The sequence below is a fragment of the Scyliorhinus canicula genome, chromosome 13 (genome assembly GCF_902713615.1).
Source record: "Scyliorhinus canicula chromosome 13, sScyCan1.1, whole genome shotgun sequence".
NCBI classification, from domain to species: Eukaryota; Metazoa; Chordata; class Chondrichthyes; order Carcharhiniformes; family Scyliorhinidae; genus Scyliorhinus; species Scyliorhinus canicula.
Window position 1 is genome coordinate 108,863,427 of NC_052158.1, and position 22,703 is coordinate 108,886,129.

At 45.9% G+C, this 22,703-nt stretch overlaps 1 protein-coding gene across 1 annotated transcript in view; it reads left to right on the top strand.

Annotated features, from left to right (window-relative positions):
- The window catches only part of usp13 (ubiquitin specific peptidase 13), a 138,795-nt gene that overhangs the window by 8,716 nt on the left and 107,376 nt on the right, over positions 1-22,703 (top strand). Inside the window, exons 2-3 of the mRNA XM_038816610.1 lie at positions 3,138-3,263; positions 17,083-17,143. Coding sequence (XP_038672538.1) covers positions 3,138-3,263; positions 17,083-17,143 — 187 coding nt within the window. The remainder of the gene's footprint in view (positions 1-3,137; positions 3,264-17,082; positions 17,144-22,703) is intronic.

Consider the following 22,703-nt stretch of genomic DNA (forward strand, 5'->3'; position numbering starts at 1 on the left):
TAAAGGAAGCAAATCCTTTGTCTCGGGTGGGGGTCACCATGCCACCAGATTTGCTAGTTAATGGAAGCAAAGTGGGGGAGGGGGGAGTAGTTGTGCTGGGTTATGGGGGGTGGGGGGAAGGGGGGTTGGTTTTTCAGGTTCTTTTTGCTTCTTTGTTTTCACTTGGGGTGGGAGGGTGGGTCTGGGGGGAATGGGACTTCCTTTGTTTGGGGAGAGGGGGGGGAGTGATTGCCGTTGAAGGTTTCTTTTTGGTGGAGATGGTGAGAGGACGATGGCGGTAGCCACCTTGAGGCGACCTGGGTGGTGGGCAAGTTAGGAGCCTGGGGGAGCCCATTGAAAATTGGATCTGATTGATTGGAGTGGGGGAGAGGGGGTGGTATGTAGAGCCCCCAAACCAGACTGGTCTTGTAGAATGTTAAGGGTCTGAATGGACCGTCCAAGAGGCCCCATATTTTCGCTTGTTTACCCTTGTTTGAAGAGCTTGTAGCCAGATGTGATTTTCTGCAGGAGATGCAGCTGAGGATAAAAGGTCATATGAGGTTGAGGAAAGGTTGGGTGGGGAAAGTGTTTCATTTGGGGTTAGATATGAAGGCAAGGGGGACGGAGGTGTTAATTAGTAAAAGAGTTGCTTTCTCGGTGACTGGTAGAGCGGGGAACTCAGGGTAGATGTGTCATGGTGAGTGGGAGGTGCCCTTGGTGCTGGTAAATGTTTATGCCCCCAACTGGGATGATGTGGATTTCATGAAGGGGGTGTTGGCAAAGATTCCGGACGTAGACTCTCATTGGTTGATTATGGGGGTGGAGGAGATTTTAACACCGTTCTTGATCCTCGGCTGGATCAGTCATGCCCCAAGTACATGAGGGTGTCGGCGATGGCAAGGGAATTGTTGGAGTTTATGAAGTGGATGGGGGTGCGGTTGGGGGGGGGGGGGGGGGGGGGGGGGGGAGCGCATCTGTGATGGTTTGGGCGAAGGGATATTTGTCTCGAATGTGCATTCCCGGGTGTTTTCCCGAATCAATTTCTTTGTTTTGGACAAGACACTGTTGGTGGGGGTGGTTTAAGCAGAGTATTCGGCGATTCTGCAGTCGGACCGTGCACTGTATTTCATGGGTCTGTGTGTAGAAAGGGGGGGGTTTCCTTCTCGATAGCTCCGCCCCCTCGCTATTGGAGGCGGTACTGTTGGTTGGGGGGGCGGGGTGTTGGAGAGGGGGGTTGTATCGGCGATCTATGGGAGGATTTTGGAGGAGGATAGGGTGTCCCTGCAGGGGATTAAGGCTACGTTGGAGGAATAGCTGGGGGAGGCGATGGAAGAGGGACTGTGGTGTGAGGTGCTGCGAAGGGTGAATGCCTCAATCACATGCGCCAGTTGGGCTGATACGATTGAAGGTTGTGTAGAGAGGGCGCACCTCACAAAAGAGAGGGTGAGCCGGCTCTTCAAGGAGGTGGAGGATGTCTGTGAACGGTGTGGGAGGGGTCTCGCAAACCATGTTGGCCCTGCTTGGGGTGTTGCATGTGGATTTGGAGCCTGTTCCCCGAGAGGCCATTTTTGGGGTGTCGGACTGGCCTGAGTGGAAAGTGGGTGCGGGGACAGACGCTTTCTCCTTCACCTTGCTGATTGCTCATAGGCAGGGCCTGTTGGGGTGGAGGTCTGCTTCTCCGCCCTGTGCCTCGGTGTGGCCAGGGACCTGCTAGAATTTTTGACCTGGAGAAGGGGGGGGCGAAGGAGGGGTTCTACAATTCATGGGGTTTGATTATCATGCACTTTCGAGAGTTGGTTGCCATTGAACATTAAGGGGGAGGAGGGAGGGGGGATTTGTTTGTTATTGGCTTTTTGTTTTTAACCTGTGAGTTGATGTTTTAGGTTGCATATTGCTGGGGTTGTTTCTCTTTTTTTCCTGTTTGTAAGGTGCAAATTTGGCGAAGAAAAATATTTTTAAAAAGGGGGGGCAGTTTCCAGCGATCACAATGAAGGCTAGATGGAGGATTGTTGGCTGATTAGGGGCATGTGAGAGATTAGGGGTATCTATACGCACCGATGTGAAATTTAATATAAATGTGGAGGTGTCTGCCTCCGTGCTGTGGGAGACACTGAAGGCGATAATTAGGGGGAGAAATTACATCGCTCAAGGCGCATAGAGATAAGGTGGAGTGGTTGGATAGGCAGAGGTTGGTGGAGACCATTTTAGCAGTGGATTGGGGATTACAGTGGCCCCTGAGGAGGGGTTGCTGAAAGAGAGGAATAATGTCTAGATGAAGTTTGAGCTTTTGTCTCTGGGGAAGGCAGTGGAGGCACTGAAGTTGCGCCAAGTTAGAAGGTAATTTTATGAGCATGGGGAGAAGACCAGTAGACTGCTCACGTACCAGTTGAGGTGGCAGGTGGCGTTGTGGAAATTTATTTTTTTGTGCTTGGACCAAAGCTGTAATGAGGTCAGGAGCTGACCTGAGCATTGGTGAGCAGGCTATTGCTATGTAAGTGCCACTATATAGCACTGCTGATGACACCTTCCATCACTTTGCAAGTGATTGAGGCTAGACAGATGGCCGGGTTGGATTTTTCCTTGTTGTGAACATGACATACCTGAGCAATTTTACACACTGCTGAGTAGATGCTAGTGTTGTAGCTGTGCTGGGACAGCTTACTTAGGGCACGGCTAGTTCTTGAACAAAAGAACTGTTTCTGGAATGTTGTCGGGGCTCATCGTCTTTTCTGTATCTAGTAACTTCAGCATTTTATTCATATCTCATCGGGTGAATACAATAGGTTGAAGACTGGCATCTGTGATACTGGTGACCTTGGGAAAAGGGTTTTAGAAACACGTGCTGGATTAGCTCAACCTTGCAATACTGACATTGCGTAATAAAACTTCCCCCAACAGTGTACAAAATGACATTGGTTCATATGCTGACAGAAAGATGTTACTGGTATGTTTTTAACCAGCAAGTAAACTGAATGTGGTTTAATGCCATTTTTACGATAATTGTGCAAAATGATGTATATCATTTGAATTATAGCTTGGGGTTTAGCCTGTATATGACACTGAAGTTATTTGCCTTGCTGCTCCAAATTTTAATTTTGTCATTTATTTTCTTTTGTCTTTTAAGATTAAACCAGTTGTGTCTTTTGTTTAAATTGCAGGAATCTGAAGGTGGCCTTTATGTGTGCATGAGTACTTTTCTTGGGTTTGGAAGGGAACATGTAGAGAGACATTATCGCAAAACTGGGCAATGTGTCTACATACATCTGAAGAGAACCATAAAGGAGGTAAGAATGGAATCAGTAACATCCAAGAAAGTTTATTTTTGACACTTGCCATCTTTCAAAAAAATAAGATGCTTATGTGGACGAGACATTATAAAGGTTGTGCCCTGGAGCAGCACGGTGGCACAATGGGTTAGCCCTGCTGCCTCACGGCGCTGAGGTCCCAGGTTTGATCCCAGCTCTGGGCCACTGTCCGGGAGTTTGCACATTCTCCCCGTGTTTGCGTGGGTTTCGCCCCCACAACCCAAAGATATGCAGACTAGGTGGATTGGCCACGCTAAATTGCCCATTAAAGAATTGGGTACTTTAAATTTAAAAAAAATTAATAGGCTGTTCTAGGATCTTTGGCAATTCAAACTTATTTTCCTTTAAATTGGGTTGAAAATTGTACTTGAATGTAAAGTGTTATTTTAGCTGACCCTTTTAAAAGATCACTGATTTAAACCAAATAGTTCACCCATACAGAGAGCAAAATGTATTGTTTTCCTCTTGAAACAATACATAAGGAAATGTAATCATTTTCTTTCACTTAATTCCTAACATATTTTCAAATTCAATACAGGCACCATTTTAACAAGGAAAGGTTTCACTCTATGTACATTTCAAAAGATTGATCATTTAATATTTTGTTTGAAGGTCCTAATTAAGGATACATTATATATTCTTCAAGTGACCAGAAATTAGGGAATCCCATCTGGGAAGGGAAGTTCTGTCCGGTGAATTCCGTTGGATTTTTTTGAAGAGGTTATGGCTGGGGTTTTCTGGCCCCCTCGCGGTGGGTTTACCTGCTCCAGAACTTTGACCGCCAGTGAGATCTTCCAGTCCTGCTGAAGTTTATGGGCTTTTGTGTGACTGTGTGACTCGCCTGCCCCCCCGCTGGAGAACCTGTCGTGAGTGGCCGACTTCAGCGAAATCGGGAGATCCCACCGGCGGGAGGGCCTGAGCAAAATCCCACCCTAATGGGCAGTTGATGCATGATAGATGTCTTGTGGATATTGTGTTTCCAGATTCTGAAATAGTTTTTGATAAAATTTTAAAAATAGGCTGCTAAGTGCATACAGGGTATGCGCACTTGGCAGGCAAATCTTTGGCTAAATAGTGAATTTATTGGGCGCGTTTCTGCCATAATCGCCGGGTCGGGCAACTCCGGCAGGAAGGAGTGGCGTGAACCACTCCGGCGTCGGGCCACCCCAAAGGTGCGGAATCCTCCGCACCTTCAGGGGCTAGGCCGGCCCCGGAGTGGTTTGCGCCGCGCCGGCCGGCGGGGAAGGGGCTTGGCGCTAATGGCCTCTGCCGGCCAGCGCGAGTTGGCGCATGCGTGGGAATGCCAGCGTGTGCTGGCGTCATCCCCGCGCATGCGCAGAGGGCTTCGTTTCCGCACTGGCCATGGTGGACCGGTACAGCCGCCGGTGCGGAAGAATAAAGTGACCCACGGAACAGGCTCGCCCGCGGATCGGTGGGCCCCGATCACGGTACAGGCCACCGTGGGGGCAACTCCTCAGATCCCTCCCAAGAACCCCAGAGGCCGCCAGCGCCGCCAGGTCCCGCTGGTAAGGACCTACTCTAATTTACGCCGGTGGGACCGGCAAAAAAAATGGGTGGCCACTCGGCCCATTGTGGGCCGGAGAATCGCCGGGGGGGGCGCAGCCAGTGGCCGCCGACCGGCGCTATTCCTACCCCACCAAATATCCAGCGCCGGAGAATTCGGCAGCCGGCGGGGGCGGGATTGATGCTGCCCCCCCCCCCCCCCCCCCTCCCCCGGCGATTCTCCGACCCTGCGGGGGGTTGGCGAATCCCGCCCATTATGTTTATACTGAGGGGGCAGTTATTAATGTAGCAGTCGGTCCCGGCTCTCGGTCACCGTCTCCCCGTGTTTGCGTGGGTTTCGCCACCACAACCCAAAAGATGTGCAGGGTAGGTGGATCGGCCACACTAAATTGCCCCTTAACTGGAGAAAAATGAATTGGGTACCCTAAAATTAAAAAATAAATAAATGTAGCAGCTTTGTGTGGGTAATGAGAGTGAGGTGGTTGGGAGTGCTCAGAACCCATCCTTTAGTGATCTGTGTTTGGCTTATTGCTTTTCATCATCTTTGTAAATCATCTTGGTGCAGAGGTCAGAGGAGCAGTCTGCCAGTTGGCTGATGGCATGAAAAATATGTGAAAAGTTATGATCTTAGATAAAGTAAATTGTCTGCTGGAAGGTACATTTTGGGAATGAGCCATACTCTGTTTCAATGTAGATGAGCATAGCATTTGGGCTGGTGTAATTGCAGGCAAAAAATACACCATGTAGGGTAGCTCAAAGGTATTAGAGGGGAGAATCTCTTGGAGGTGGGGAGAAAATCTAAGAGGTATTTTTGAGTTTGCAAGTACACTTGGTTGAATTGTTAGGATATGCTTGACAGCCAATATAACTGCTGAAGTACCCTGGGTTAATTGCCTATAATTTTGTTCCAGCAACTTTCTGCTCACTAATTGAAACAGGTGCCCATGACTTGATGTTTAAACAACATCTTGAAAGCAATCAACATATTTTTTAAAAAAATAAGTTGACCGTAATTATTTTTCCATTGGCTATGTTTTCAGCAGGGTTCACCATTGAGTTGGTTTATTTGATTGAAGCTGGTAATATTTCTGCTTATGTTCCTTCCTTATTGCAAATTTCTACATCTGTTAATAGATTTGTATGGTTGTGTTTATTTAAATGGTTTTCCTTTAATCTTTGATCATTTAAACGTAATATGTTGCAGCAAAATCAGAAAATACTGGACAATCTCAGCAGGTCTGACAGCGTCTGCGGAGAGAGAAGGGAGCTAACATTTCGAGTTTGGATGACAAAGCTTTGACATAGAGCCACCTAGACTTGAAACATTAACTCCCTTTTCTCTCCACAGATGCTGAGACCGGCTGCGATTATCCAGCATTTTCTGTCTGTCTTTCAATTCCAGCATCCGCAATAATTTGCTTTTAATATTTCAGGTCTGACACTTTGATTTTTGAGATGAGCATTTAATGTAAGATATAAAAAAAATGATGAGTCAGTAAGAAAGAAGGCTGATGGAATCAGGAATTTTGAAAGTACCAGTAAGTTCATGCTGGGAATTCCATACATACTTCAGGTCCAAGATTTTGAAATGCTAAGATGGTATCATGTTGCAAATCAGATGCACTCCGCCTGAGTGAGAGGAGCTTCCAGAACGTGAGGATGGCTGAATGGGTGTGGACTGGTTGAAGGTATGGCAAAGCACAAGGAAGATTGAAGCAGAGCAAAAGCAGAGTAGCATGCAAGAATAAGACAAAGCACATCAAAGGCTTGATAACTTGGTACTGGAGAGCGGTAGAAAAGAGAAGCTTGGAGAGAAGAACTTTAAAGTATTGGGGAGAGTAATTAATAATACCAGGAAGGGGGAAAAAAAATCATAGCCTGTTAGGCACTATTGGAAAAAGAAAAATTCACCGCATGAAAAATGCCATGCCTGTGGCACAAAGCGCCTGATTTGCCTCCCCTGGGGATGTGAGGGGGTGGGGGGGGGTGGGTTGGGGGGGTGGGTTGGGGGGGGGGTTGGGGGGGGGTGGGTTGGGGGGGGGGGTGGGGGGGTGGGGGGGGGCAGTACCAAGGGGACTCTGCATTTAAACAGCTCCTCATCAGCACTTGTTCACAATCAAGCCAGGAGGATGGCAGTGAAGAAGCCTGTTCCCCGCTTCGAGGAGGGGGACCTCACCCGTCTGCTTGATGCCTTTAGAGGAGTGATGGGGAACAATCTACCCTCAGGCTGGCAGGAGACTCTCCAGCAAGATCACAAACGCCACCTGGGAGATGGGGCAGCGCTGGTGCACCCTCCAAAAGAGGAGAGAGGTGCAGTTCTGCAAGACGATGAAGGACCTACTCCCTTTTGCCAGGGTATCCTCTCTGCTCTCCGCCTTGCCGTCAGCCCACGGAATGTAACCTCGACCCCACATGCTGTCACCTAGCAGGGCTCCAGCACTAGACCTCCCACAAGCTTCCTCACACCCCTCGTACTATTCTCCTCACAACCCCTTCGTGCTTACGCATCATTTCCTCACATGCCAGTTTTCAACAACGTCTGACCTGCCAGGCGGCCAGCTGGCATCATCCCCAATTGTGTTCCGGCAGGATTATCATATTCACAACCGCCGTGAGCGAGTGAAGGCAATTGGTGGGATGCCTGGGCTAAAGACCCTGACTCCTTTTGAGGAGAGAGCCCGGGAGCCCACAGGGGAGGAGCAGGTGTGGGTCTGTGCTGAGAGCGCGGTGGGCCTGCTAGAGAAATGTGAGGGGCCACTGCAGATTCATCCACATGACCAGATTCAAGTGCGTCTGTGTATCCCAGACCATTGACTTGGCCATGTACCATGCTTGCCTTGCAGGCACATCATCCAATCAGCTTTGCCTATCCATCTGCAGGACCCCACCGCCCATTCGCAACATAACTTTGTAGAGGATGTCAAAGGAGGACACCAAAGATGCGTCGCAACTATCACTCTCACCATCCACCAGGATGGAGACACACTCCTCGGTACGTGATCTTACCAGTCAGGCTTCTGGTGAACACCATACAGCTTCTGATGCACATCAGGTGAAGGCAGGAACATCCCAGGGATTGGACAGATGGAGGTCTGCTGCATCCCAAGGCTCGGCTGTGCCCCAGCCAGGTGCCGTGCCTTTGGACACATTCATCACTAAGATGCTTAAGATGCAAAAGCGTCTGTGTGGAGTTTGCACATTCTCCCTGTGTCTGCGTGGGTCTCACCCCCACAACCCAAAAAGATATGCAGGGTAGGTGAAGTGGCTACTCTAAATTGCCCCTTAATTGGAAAAACAGAATTGGATACTCTAAATTTATTCCAAAAAATAAAGAAGATGCAAAGGCAGAGTCAGGAATACCTGGAGGTGGTGTCAGCAACACTCCTGCGACTTCAAGGCCGGATGGAGGAACCCCAAATCCTTCTGTCACAGGAGATAGTGTTGGCAAGGCATGGCACTCAGATTAACACTGCAAGGGTGGCGTCCGCAGTGGAAAACTTAGGGCTGAAGGTCAGATCTATGGCACGAGATCTCTAAAGCATGGCTTAGTTCCTGAGAGCCATGGCTGAGGGCTTCAACTGCATAGTGCTGACAATGGTGGGTCCCCAGGGATGATGTTCAGTCATCTGGAACTCACGCAGCTGCCCTTCCATCACTTGGATTAACCCAGGAGCCCCCAAGCACCCGGGGGGAGGAGGATCCGCTGGAGCACAGCCCAGGGCCTTCCATCCTGTAGACCCAGAGAGTGCCCAGTCTATCTGAAAGCCCCTTTCCTGAGACCAGCGCAGTGGGCAAAACAGGGCTCCAGCACAAGTGCCACCCGAAAGCAGACTAGGCCCACCAGAACCCAGCCCTCCAGAGAACACCTGCCAAGGGCATCTCCAGCAACAGGGCATGAAAAACAGAAGGCTGCCTCTACCTCTAGTGTTCATGTTGGGGAAACACCTAGATGTAGTGAGAGGGTTCGGAACTCTAAGGAATTGTCGGGGAACAGCATGGGCATGGGTGAAGTTAGGCACTAGCAGTTGGGGACAATTATTACTTGTCACATGCTGATATGCCCCTAACTTAAATATTATTGTCACTCACAACTTCAATGCTTCAGAATCTTTTAGCCAATCTCTCAGTGGCATGGTGCTTCTCCCCATTTGGACACAGCAGTTCTCAATGGGCCGCCCTGCCTGCCAGACGGTTAGGCCCTCTCAGTCCGATTGTTTCATTCGCAGTGATAGGACTCGGGCACGATTTAATGAACTCTAGACCATCGCCCTTAATCCCCCTCCAGAGCAAAGGGAGAAAGGAATTTAGCGCAGAACCTCGCTCGGGCATGAGCCGGGGATTCAATGTGCTGGCAGCAGATAGGCAGAAGTCAGATGTGAGCAGCAGCTGAGGAGCATCGCAGCTTGTGAGGAAAAAGGATTTCCAACTAATATTTCTTTGGACGAAAGATTGTATTCTGAATTCTAACTTTGAAGAGTGATTTAGAGTAGCTTGGAATATAAATGACTGAATCCAAGTGTACAATCTCGGGGTATGACTACCCACCGTTGTTTCATGTGTGTCAACCCTACGACCAATTGAAGAATGAAGCTACCAGACGGACATGGTTTAAGTCCTTGACCAAGAAAAAAAAGGAATGACCGTGGCACCTTCATTACCGTACAAAAGCAAAAGTATTTTCCGAATTGGTGCCGGAGCATTTAAACTCAGCTGAAAGTTTGAATACCTTATTGACTTTCATAGATAAGATTTTAAAAAAGGATGACTCATTAAGTGTTCATGAGGCTTGGTCAGATTATGACAAATTTAGAAAGTCAGAGGATACCTCCGAGAAGAGTGTATCATGGAATTTAGCTCACCGCATACAAGACTACAAAAGTTCAGACTGGAAATTCCTCAGTCAGTGCTGTCATTCAAGTTATTGAGCTGTGCTAAAGTTACAAATGTGGATAGGTTTCTGGTTTTGACGGGAGTTACATTTGCAGAAAGACGCACCCGGTTAGGACAAATGTCAGAGGCTCTTCCTGGGTGAACATTCCTCCCAGGCAGCCTTCATGACACAAATGGGCCGACCTGCAATAAGACAGATTATGGGAGACACGATGTTAACTGGATGGCAATGTGATCTAGAAACAGGCCGTAAGCATCTATATAAAAGAAGATTTGTAACTAAAATAACAAGGACAGAAACACCTTTAACATTATGGCAGGAGGAGGGAATTGTGAAAGTTCAACAGAAAAATGGACCCAGGAATTACCAGGGTGTGGTCAACTGGTATTTTAAGTGAGATTCAAAATTTAATTGTGCAATGAACTGTCCTGAGTGATATAATAGGGTGTTTGAAACCAAACACGAGACGGAAGACTGAGAGGAAGAACAAGAGAAAAATATTGATTACGGAGAAGGCATTGTTTTTAGTAATGAGAAGTTTCAATTCAGTGATGGTCGCAAAGATGTTCAATTGTGCCGTATTAGGCAGCAGATGAACATCTACAGTAGACTGGTTGAGATGTTACCTGGTCTAAGTGACAAATATTGGAACAAGGTTAAGGAGTTTGAAAGATCCACAGGTTTCAGATTTGGGATGATAATACCCTTTAAATTGCTAAAAGAGTAGAAATTCTGTGTAAGATGACCGGAAGGAATCATTTTATTAGCATGGAAGTCGTATCCAGCAAAAAACCTTTATTATTGTGCCAACCATCGATGAAAAAGCACATATGAAATTTGACATGGAAAATGACAAGACCATCGCATTTGGAAAAACTGTGCACTTACAATTTTTAAACCTTGACTTACAAATTTTAAATCTTGCTAAGGTCGCACTTGGAATATTGCACACAATTCTGGTCGCCACACGACCAGAAGGATGTGGAGGCTTTGGAGAGGGTGCAGAGGAGGTTTACCAGGAAGGCTGGTCCGGGGGGAGGAAGGTAAAAGAGGTGAGGGAAGTTGCAATACTGGTTAGAGAACATATTCCAGCTATTCAGAGGGAGGACACCATGGAAGAATCAAGTAACGAGGCACGGTGGGTAGAATTCAGAAACAGGAAGGGGGCAGTCACTATGATAGGGGTGTACTACAGGCCTCCCAACGGGAAGTTGAAGAACAAATATGTAAGCAAATTCTGGATAAATGTAGAAATAATAGGGTTGTTATAGTGGGAGACTTTAACTTTCCGCATTGACTGGAAATCCCTGAGGGCTAGGGGTCTGGATGGTGAGGAATTTGTTAAGTGTGCCCAGGAAGGTTTTTTGGAGCAATATGTGGATAGTCCGACTAGAGAGGGGGCTATACTGGAGTTAGTACTAGGGAATGTACCCGGCCAGATCATCAAGGTTGCAGTGAGGGAACATGTGGCGAACAGTGACTACAATTCCATTAGATTTCGGATACTCATGGAAAAGGACGATTGCTGTCCTAGGGTTAAGGTGCTAAATTGGGGTTAGGCTAAATACAACTAGATTAGGTAGGATTTGGAGGCTGTTGTTTGGGAAAGGCTAAGGGTAAATCCACATTTGGCATTTGGGAGTCTTTTAAGGAGCAGTTGATGGGAGTGCAGGACAGGCATGTGCCGATGAAAAGAAAGACAGGAAAGGCAGTATTCAGGAACCGTGGATGACCAGGGAAATTGTGAGTCTAGTCAAAAAGAAAAAGGATGCACACATGAGGTCTAGGCAACTAAAAACAGATGAAGTACTCGAAGAATACAAGGAAAGTAGAAAAGAGCTCAAGCAGGGAGTTACGAGGGCAAAAAGGGGTCACATAATGTCCTTGGCAGACAGGATTAATGAGAATCCCAAGGCATTTTATATGTATATTAGGAACAAGAGGCTAGCAAGAGAAAGAGTTGGTCCACTCAAGGACAAAGGAGGGAAATTATGCGTAGAACCAAAGGAAGTAGGTGAGATCCTTAATGAGTATTTTGCATTGGTATTCACAGAGAAGAGAGACACGTTGATTGGTGGTGTCTTGGAGGGATAGGTAAATACTTTGGAACAGGTTGTTAATACAGGGGAGGAAGTGGTGTGTGTGTTAAAAAACATTAAGGTAGACAAACCCCCAGGGCCAGATGGCATCTATCCCAGATTACTGAGGGAGACAAGAGATGAAATCACTGGGCCTCTAACAGAAATCTTTGTTTACTCGTTGGCCACAGGTGAGTTCCCAGAGGATTGGAGGATAGCCAATGTTGTCCCGTTATTTAAGAAGAGTAGCAAGGATAACCCAGGTAACTATAGGCCAGTTAATTTGACATCAGTGATAGTGAAATTGTTGGAAAAGATTCTCAGAGATAGGGGGGTGAATTCTCCGCCTTCAGGATGCTCCATTTTGCCGGTAGCCCTGGGGTTTTCCGACGGCATAGGGCTGTCCCACAATGGGAATCCCCATTGACCAGCCGGCAAAATGGAGAATCGCGACAGCGTGCTGCACCAGAAATCTGGCACGGCGGGACAGGGAAACCCGCCGAGGATCTATGCACATTTGGAAGTGAATGGTCTTATTAGCGACAGACAGTATGGTTTTGTACGAGGGAGGTCATGAGTCACTAATTTAATTGAGTTTTATGAAAGTGACAAAAATGATTGATGAGAGAAGGGCTGTGGATGTTGTCTACATGGACTTTAGTAAAGCATTTGACAAGGTCCCTCATGGCAGACTGGTGTAAAAGATTAAATCACGTGGGGTCAGGGGTGAACTAGCTAGATAGATTCAGAACTGGCTTGGCCATAGAAGACAGAGGGTAGCAGTGGAAGGGTGTTTTTCCAAATGGAGGTCTGCAACTCGTGGTGTTCCGCAGGGTTCAGTACTGGGACCTCTGCTGTTTGTAATATATATAAATGACTTGGAAGAAAACATAGCTGGTCTGATTAGTAAGTTTGCAGATGATACTAAGATTGCAGGAGTTGCGGATCGTGATGAAGATTGTCAGAGAATACAGCAGGATATAGATAGGCTGCAAAATTGGGCGGAGAAATGACAGATGGAATTTAACCCAGACAAATGTGAGGTGATGCATTTCAGTAGATCGAATTCAGGTGAGAGCTATAAGATTAATGGCAGAACCATCAGGAGCATAGACACACAAGAGATCTGGGCGTGCAGGTCCACAGTTCCTTTAAAATGGCAGCACAGGGGGAAATGGTGGTAAAGAAAGCATATGGCATGCTTCATCCGGTGGGGTTTTGAGTATAAAAGCTCGCAAATTATGTTACAGTTATATTGAACGTTGGTTAGGCCACATTTGGAATACTGTGCCCAATTCTGGTCACCGCACTACCAGAAGGACATGGAGGCTTTGGAGAGAGTACAGAAAAGGTTTACCAGGATGTTGCCTGGTATGGAGGGTATTAGTTATGAGGAGAGATTGAATAAACTGGGATTGTTCTCCCTAGAGAGACGGAGGCTGAGGAGCGACCTGATAGAAGTTTATAAAATTATGAGGGGTATGAATAGGGTTTCTCCCAGGGCGTAAATGACAATTACAAGGGGGCACAAGTTCAAGGTGAGGAGAGACAGGTTCAGTGGAGGTGTGCAGGGAAGGTTTTTTTTAACACAGGGTGGTGCTGTCCCGGAATGCAATGCCAAGTGAGGTGGTTGAGGCAGATACGTTAGTGACCTTTAAGACTTATCTGGATAGACACATGAACAGACGGGATATAGAAGGATATAGGCGGTTAGTCTAGATAGGACACGTGATCAGCACACGTTTGGAGGGCTGAAGGGCCTGTTCCTATGCTGTATTGTTCTTTGATCTAATTCCCTCCTCCCCCTTCTCCCCACCCCTAGCAATTAATGGTGACCAGATCTTTAAAGTACAGAATAAATGGCTGCAACCTCCGGTAGAACCCCTCAACTGCTGCCCTCACTGTGTACTTGACTTTCTCGAGGTATAAAAGCTCCATAGGATCCCTCAGCCATACTGAGGCACTGGGCGGAGAAGCTGACCTCCACCTGACCAGCCCCTACCTTTGTGCAATCAGCAAAGTGAAGGCTAGAACATCAGCCCCACCCCCGTCTGCAGCTCCAACAGGTCCGACACCCCAAATATGGTCCCCAAGGGACAGGGCTTCAGTTCAATTTGCAAGGGACAGGGCTTCAGTTCAATTTGCAGAATCGGTGACATAGAACATAGAACATTACAGCGCAGTACAGGCCCTTCGGCCCACGATGTTGCACCGTCCTGTGAAACCCTTCTAAAGTCCCTCTACACTATTCCCTTATCGTCCATATGCCTATCCAATGACCATTTTAATGCGTTTAGTGTTGGCGAGTCCACTACTGTTGCAGGCAGGACATTCCACGCCCTTACTACTCTCTGAGTAAAGAACCTACATCTGACATCTGTCCTATATCTATCTCCCCTCAATTTAAAGCTATGTCCCCTCGTGCTGGACATCACCATCCGAGGAAAAAGGCTCTCGATGTCCACCCTATCTAATCCTCTGATCATCTTGTATGCCTCAATTAAGTCCCCTCTTAACCTTCTTCTCTCTAACGAAAACAGCCTCAAGTCCTTCAGCCTTTCCTCATCTGATCTTCCCTCCATACGAGGCAACATTCTTGTAAATCTCCTCTGTACCCTTTCCAATGCTTCCACATCCTTCCTATAATGTGGCGACCAGAACTGCACACAATACTCCAAATGCGGCCGCACCAGAGTTTTGTACAATTGCAACATGACCTCATGGCTCCGAAACTCAATTCCTCTACCAATAAAAGCTAACACACCGAACGCCTTCTTAACAACCCTCTCAACCTGGGTGGCAACTTTCAGGGATCTATGGACATGGACACCGAGATCTCTCTGCTCGTCCACGCTACCAAGAATCTTACCGTTAGCCCAGTACTCTGCCTTCCTGTTATTCCTTCCAAAATGAATCACCTCACACTTTTCTTTTCTGCATTAAACTCCATTTGCCACCTGTCAGCCCAGCTCTGCAGCTTATCTATGTCCCTCTGTAACTTGTAATATCCTTCTGCACTGTCCACAACTCCACTGACTTCAGTGTCATCTGCAAATTTACTCACCCATCCTTCTACGCCCTCCACCAGGTCATTTATAAGAATGACAAACAGCAATGGCCCCAAAACAGATCCTTGTGGCACACCACTAGTAACTGGACACCAGTCAGAGCATTTCCCATCAACCACCACTCTTTGTCTTCTATCAGCTAGCCAATTTCTGATCCAAACTGCTAAATTTCCCTGAATCCCATGCCTCTGTATTTTCTGCAATAGCCTACCATGGGGAACCTTATCAAACGCTTTACTGAAATCCATATACACCACATCAACTGCTTTACCATCATCCACCTGTTTGGTCACCTTCTCGAAGAACTCAATGAGGTTTGTGAGGCACGACCTACCCTTCACAAAACCATGTTGACTATCTCTAATCAAATTATTCCTTTCCAGATGATTATACATCCTATCTCTTATAAACCTTTCCAATACTTTTCCCACAACAGAAGTAAGGCTCACTGGTCTATAGTTACCGGGGTTATCTCTACTCCCCTTCTTGTACAAGGGGACAACATTTTCTATCCTCCAGTCCTCTGGCACTATTCCTGTAGACAAAGATGACTTAAAGATCAAAGCCAAAGGCTCAGCAATCTCCTCCCTAGCTTCCCAGAGAATCCTAGGATAAATCCCATCCGGCCCAGGGAACTTATCTATTTTCACACTTTCCAGAATCGCTAACACCTCCTCCTTATGAACCTCAAGCCCTTCTAGTCTAGTAGCCTGTATCTCAGTATTCTCCTCGACAACTTTGTCTTTTTCCTGTGTGAATCCTGACGAAAAATACTCATTTAGCACCTCTCCTATCTCCTCGGACTCTACGCACAACTTCCCACTACTGTCCTTGACTGGCCCTACTCCTACCTTAGTCATTCTTTTATTCCTGACATACCTATAGAAAGCTTTAGGGTTATCCTTGATCCTACCTACCAAAGACTTCTCATGTCCTCGCTTGGCTCTTCTTAGCTCTCTCTTTAGAGCCTTCCTAACTAACTTGTAAATCTCAAGCGACCCAACTGAACCATCACGTCTCACCTTCACATAAGCCTCCTTCTTCCTCTTGACAAGTGTTTCAACTGCTTTAGAACATGGTGCTAAAGAAGGGGATACACAACCTCATGAGCTTAGGAAACAATCAGAACATGTGCACATGGTTAGCCGGACCCCTCCTATAACGCTCACACATCCTCCACTCCCGCAAACAACCTACTCATCCTATACCTAGTCACATGAGCCCTATACACTACCTCCAACTTTGTTAATCCTAATCTTGCGCACGAACGTGTAGCATTCACCCTCCGCAAAGCCTCGCAACACACCCCATCCTCCAATTCCAACCCCATCTCCTCCTTCCAGATTGTTAAAATTGAATTCAGATTCTCAAACAGTAGGATTTGTACTTGTGTTCTATTGGGTTAGTATCTCTGACTGCTGATTATTCATCCAGTATAACAACTACACTACTCTGCCCCTTATCTGCAAAACCCAGTGAACTTGTGGGCTGGTAACGGAAATATTCCTGAACATTTAAAAATCAACTGCTTGTGCTTTTATACTGTTATCTTACGTTCCTAATAGTTCCTCATTGGCAGATCATCAGTTTAATTCCCTTGTGCTTTATTTTTATGCCCCTTATCTGTTGTTGCTGTTCCTCTGCAAGTATGATGCGCATTAGTGTAATATATATTTGAGAAGTTTCCTACGTGATATAATATAAATAATTTCTTTGTAACATGCTTTCAGCACAATAGACATACATTATGAAGTTGTATAGCGTTACACAATTCCAAAAATGTGTCTGACACAATCGATTAATTGATTGATTGATATTTATTGTCACATGTAGCGAAGTACAGTAAAAAGTATTTTTCTGCGGCCATGGGAACGTACACGGTAGGTACATAGTAGACAAAAGAATCATCAACAGAGTACATGGACAATGGTACATCAACAAATAGTGATTGGTTACAGTGCGAAACAAGGGCCAAACAAGAGCAGCATAGGGTGTCGTGAATAGTGTTCTTACAGGGAATCGCTGTAATTCTCAAGTATGTGTGTTGTTACGGTCTAGAAAGGTGCTCAACAAATGTTGGAACCTTACTGAATACTTAAAACTAACCATGTTCGACTTTAGCTGCCTTTTTGATGTAACTGTCATGTTAACTACTGAAAAATAAGAAAACACAAACCTCTTTGTGAAAGTTGACTCAAATCTCACAAAACGTTTTTTTTTTCATTTCAAAATGATAGAAGGCCACTGGAGCTTCTGGTGGAGGGATACCCAAGAAGAAATCTCCTCGCATTATACTCGGTAAGCTGCAGCTGTGAATAATTCCATTTACTGATGCATAGTATTTCTGATTATTACTCTGAATAACAATTTAACAAAAGCAGGTTTTGCAATTTTTGCAGTATAAAGCGTTAACAGATAGTTAGGTCTAAAATTGATATACTGCTGACATCAGTCAGTCAAGTTTTAGAGGAGGGGTTGGAATTATGCCTAAGAACAACGTGCCTTCTCTGTAACCTGTTTAGATGGAGTACTAATGAACACAATTAGGCAGGCAGATACTAGTGTATGTCTACAGTCTGTCTATTGACAAAGCCCCATGCATAGAGTCCAAGGTAAAACAACACATATCAGAAGATGGTGGCAGCAGTGGGCTCAATATAAACATCATGTTAGTGTTATTCCTTTTGGCATCAATCAAAGTACATCCTTATTGAATGGTGATGTTGGTATACTTATAGGGATCCTAGAAAAAACAGATGATCCTCATCATTTGAACCACTCATTGTTTTTCATGCAACAATCTTCAACCTTTTAGTTAGATGCAGTAGAAATACATCCTTCAGAAGCTGAGGAAGTTTATATACTCAGTTGTAAGTTTCTTTCTTTCACAGAGATACCAACCACCAGGCCCCCAGGTATAGACTGATTTAAAGTTATGAACCTCTTAGTTCTTCACAAAGTAAGGCCAGTCGTGGCAGATACAGAAGGCATTGCAGCAGACATCCCCACGAAGACCTGCTGGACCTGAATTGGCTCTTCCTGTTTTGTTATGCTCTTGATGTAGCATAAGCTGCTTCCTTGATGTACACTCTGACAAAGGAAGGTTCAGACTTGGAGATAGCTTTAACACATTTATTACACTGTTAACGATTCTCCTACTTGGATTCGACTCTCCTGTTAATCCTGCTATAGCTACTCAGATTGACGAACCAGTCTGCTACAATCCAGGTCGTGGGTGTGACGTGTTTCAAGTCAGCCCTGTGTGCCCACTGAATGTCTCCACTGAAAAGAGGAAGATCATATGTGCTGTGTCCTTATATATGGGTTGGTGTAATGCCCTCCTGTGGTAGTGTCACCTCTGTGTGTATCTTGAATGCCCATTGGTCGTGTCCTATCTTACTGACCTATTGGTTGAATGTCTGTGTGTCATGTCCCTGGTGCTCCCTCTGGTGTCTATCTAGTCAACGTATATTTACATTAACCCCTTGTGTATTTACAGTAATACATATCACCACACTTCCTTGAAAGTGATGAGGAAAAATCCATTGTAGTACTGAGTAATCTGGAGGTTGAGGTCCTAACAGGAAGCAGCGAGTAGTGATAAGTGGGTCTTTCTCAAGTTGGAGGGCAATAAACCATGAAGTGCCACTGGGACCAGTATTGGGGGTAAGCCGTCTTCTTGATCTACTGTAGCCCATCTGATGTAGGTAATCACACAGTGGTATTAGAAAGGGAGTTCCAGGATTTTGGCATAGTGGCAGTGAAGGAATAGCGATATACTTCCAAGTCAGGATGGTGTGTGACTTGCTCTGCTGCCTTTGTCCTTCCGGATGGTGGAGATTGTGGGTGTGGAAGGCACTGTTGAGGGAACCTTGGCAAGTTGCTGCAATGCATAATTTACATAATTTTGTATAATTTACACACTGCTTCCTCTCTGAGACCATGGAGAAAGGGTAAATGTTTTAAGGAAGTGGGTGAGGTGCTGATCAAGTGCGTTGTTTTGTCCTGGATGGTGTTGAGCTTCTTGAGTGTTGTTGGAGCTGCACTCATCCAGGCCATTGGGGAGTATTTGATCATGGTCCTGGTATGCTCCTGCGTATGGGCAGGCATTCAGGAATCAGAGAGGTGAGTTAGTCACTACAGAATCCCTAGTGTTTGACTTGCTTGTGTAGTTACAGTATTTGTATGGCTGGTCAAGCTCAGTTTCTGGTCAATGACAGCCCCCAGGATGTTGATGGTGTGGCAAGCTAAAAGCAAAATGCTGCAGTGCTGAAAATCTGAACTAAAAATAGAACGTGCTGGCAAAATTGAACAGGTCTGGCAGCAGAACAGAGAGAAAAAGACATTGAGTCCAATCTGACCCTTTGCAAGTACAGAAATCCCCTTCCTAACAGCACTTTATGGGCACTTGCACCATATAGATTTCTTCGGCTCAGGTAAATGGCTCACCACTAGCTCCTTCAGGGCCTTTATGGATAGACATTGAATGTTGGCCTCAGCAGTGGCACCTGACCTTCGTGAATATAAGAACTAATAAGAATTCAAGCCTTATCCCTTGTACCTGTTGGAAGCATGGAACTTCAGCTGCAGCTTCTTGTCTCTAAATAGATGGGCACCGTATCTGAATATGCAAGGACATGCTCTCGTGCTTGGCTGCAGTGCTAAGATTCACCTTGCAGTTTGTATATGTGATAACTTGAGACCACAAAGCAGATAGTCGAATGCTTTGCTTAAAAGAAGGAACTTCTTTATATAAATGAATAAAAAAGTTTGACAATAACAGTAACTCAGCAGAACAGTACGTAGTAACAGTAATAACTATGAAAACAGGAGCACTAGTAAAAGCAGGTCTGGCTTACAAGTCACCATCTTGCAGACTGAAAAAACCCACCAAAGCCCGAACCTGCTCGGAACCCTCATCAGACATCAGAGAAACAATTATGTGGGAGAAAAGCTTATAAGAACACTCTGTACTCAAAATGTACTCTGTAACAGTATACAATTTAAAATTTTCAAGAACATAGCCAGATATGATTTGACTTTTTGAAGATGAACAGTTCCAGCCAAAGAGGTGAAGTGGGATTTGTAATGATTTAGGCCAGGCCTTTAAGATTGGCCAATTAGAATACGAGTTCCCTAATTAGTGGCCCAATCAGGGAACACCTTTCTCTGTATATAACAAGGAGTGTCAGATCCTCTACACTCCCAGTGTAGACCGAAAGCTGAATGCACCTGGTAGTTCGGCTGTTGGTTTTGTAAATAAAAGGAATTCTGGTGACTGGACTGCTGCCTCTGTGGATTTATTACAGTGGCGACGAGGAAAACGGAACGACCCGATGGAACCTGCTCATTAGCAGCCGCCACATATTCAGGGTAACCCACTGACAGGCAAAATGCCTTTATTTGGGAAGTTGGATTCTTTTGACCCTGGAAGACTGGGCCCAATATGTAGAGTGGATGAAGTGCTTCTTTAGAGCAAGTGATCTAGTTCCGGATGAAAAGTAACGGGTCATTCTGTTGACCATTCTGGGCCAGCAACCTTTGCCATTATGCGCTGTCTCACTTTTCCGGAGGCACCAGACACGAAAGCTTTCCAGGAATTGACGGACTTAGTAAAAGAGTACTATGACCCTAAGCCACCGCTGATCCTGCGAAGGGACCGGTTTTACTCAGCAGTCCGAGACACTGGGGAGTCAGTCACTAACCTTTTAACAAGATTAAGGCAATTAGCTAGAACTTGCGAATTTGGCCTGAGGCTAAATGAGATGCTCCGAGACTGGTTGATGTGCGGTATAAATATTTAGCAGTAAAAAAACGTCTGCTAGCAGAGGCCGAGTTCGATTGCAAACTAGCATTACAGCTGGCTTTGTCCTTAGAAAAAGCAGCGAGCGGAGCGCATGTCTTACGGGGTACTCTGATGGAGGTAGACACCCACACCAGTGAAACTGAGTTAAGGGACTACCGCTGGGGGATAGGTAACTGCATAGCCACCCTCAGGAATGACTCGGATACTAAGGAACCTAGGCACACTCGCAGAACCGCTTCCAGACAGACGGCAGACCCTGCAGCTTTTCACACGGCATGATATTGTAGTTGTTGCCAGGGATCGGAGCCAGAGAGAAGAAATAGAGGTCCAAACCAACATCTTGGAGAAGGACACGTAGGCTGGGGTACAGGAGAATGCATACCTTAGAAGCCCCACCTACCTTCAACGAGGAACAACTAAATTGTGTAGCGATGGATAAATCAAAACCCATTAAATTAACCATCAGGTTGAATGGACATCCCACATTAATGGACGTCAACACAGGAACAGCCTTATCAGTGATAAAGGAAAGAGTATTTAATAAAATTCGTACTGGACTGCAACCTTCATCCCTAACCAGGACCTCGGCAAAACTGAGGACATGCACAGGGGAACCACTGAGAGTGTTGGGCACAAAGCATGTACCTGCGGCTCATGGAGAGCAACTGGTTAGGCTGCCTTTAATGGTAGTGAATGGTGTGGGGCCAAGCTTATTGGGACGAAACTGGCCAAAAGAACTCCAGCTGGATTGGGTAAACATTTTCCAGCTGGAAAATGGTCGCCTGAGTGAGCACCTGCAGATACCAAGAGGTTTTCTGAGAAGGGCTTGGAACAATAAAGGGAGCAAAGGCGACACAACACATAGATCCAGAGGCAGTCCCAAAATTCTACAAGGCACGACCGGTATCCTTCGCGTCAAGGCAGAAAGTTGATATGGAAATCAAAAGATTTGAGCGGGAAGGAATAATAAAATCGGTCCGTTTGCAGAATGGGCGGCACCCGTGTTGCCTATCCTTAAGCTGGACAGCTCGGGCGCCTTTATGACGATTTCAAACAAACTATTAATCGCTTCTCGCAAGTGGACAAATACCCAATTCCCCGGATTGAGGGTTTGAATGCAAAGCTGGCTGGAGGACTCCTGTTTTCAAAGCTGGATATGAGCCATGCATATCTACAGCTGAAGCTGGATGTAGATTCGCCAAAATTCTCAACGATAGATCCAAGATTACCCTTCAGGCTATCGTCAGCTGTGCGATATTCCAGAGGACAATATATTACAAGGTTACCACTGGTCGCCATTTACCTGGACAGAGTCCTCATTACAGGAAAAACAAAGGGCAGAACACTTGCAAAACCTGGAGGAAAACATTAAGAGGTTTTCAGCAGCAGGCGTGCGCCTTAAGAGGGAGAAATGTGTTTTTCTAGCACCTCATGTAACTTCTCTGGTGTATGAGGATGAGTCAGGGCTACACCCTTATGGAGGATCGGGCGAGGGCCATTTAAAGATGCCCCGGCCCCCACCACAATCCAGGAGTTTTGTAAATAAAAGGAATTCTGGTGAAGGGACTTCTGCCTCTGTGAACTTATTACAAGATCCTGCCTGTTATATTTAGAGTAGGTTGTGCAGGCTTTTTCAGTCTGGGTGGGGGAAGGATTTCACATTACTCTCTGACACAGAATACTCCTATCAGAAGTATGATCCCAGAGATAGGACAGGAAATATTTAGTTTGAATTACGACAGGCAGAAGGTATCTACATAAACAAAGCTTTGATAATTTTGATTTAGAGTGTGTGCAATAAACATTCACGTGTATAGAGGAACAAATAGCTTCCGCTAAAAAAGCCTGTTCCTCCAAGGCTCCACCAGTAAGTTTATGGAAGTACATCTTTTCTAAAAAATTGAACAGTTTGTGCAGAAAACTTTTATTTTTAATGAAGGCGTTCGAACTTCAACTTTCACAAAATCTCATCCATGTTGTTTGCATCAGACATAAATTAGCAGTTATCAAAGTATAAGTTGGGTCATGTTTTTGGAATAGGAGAATGTGTAA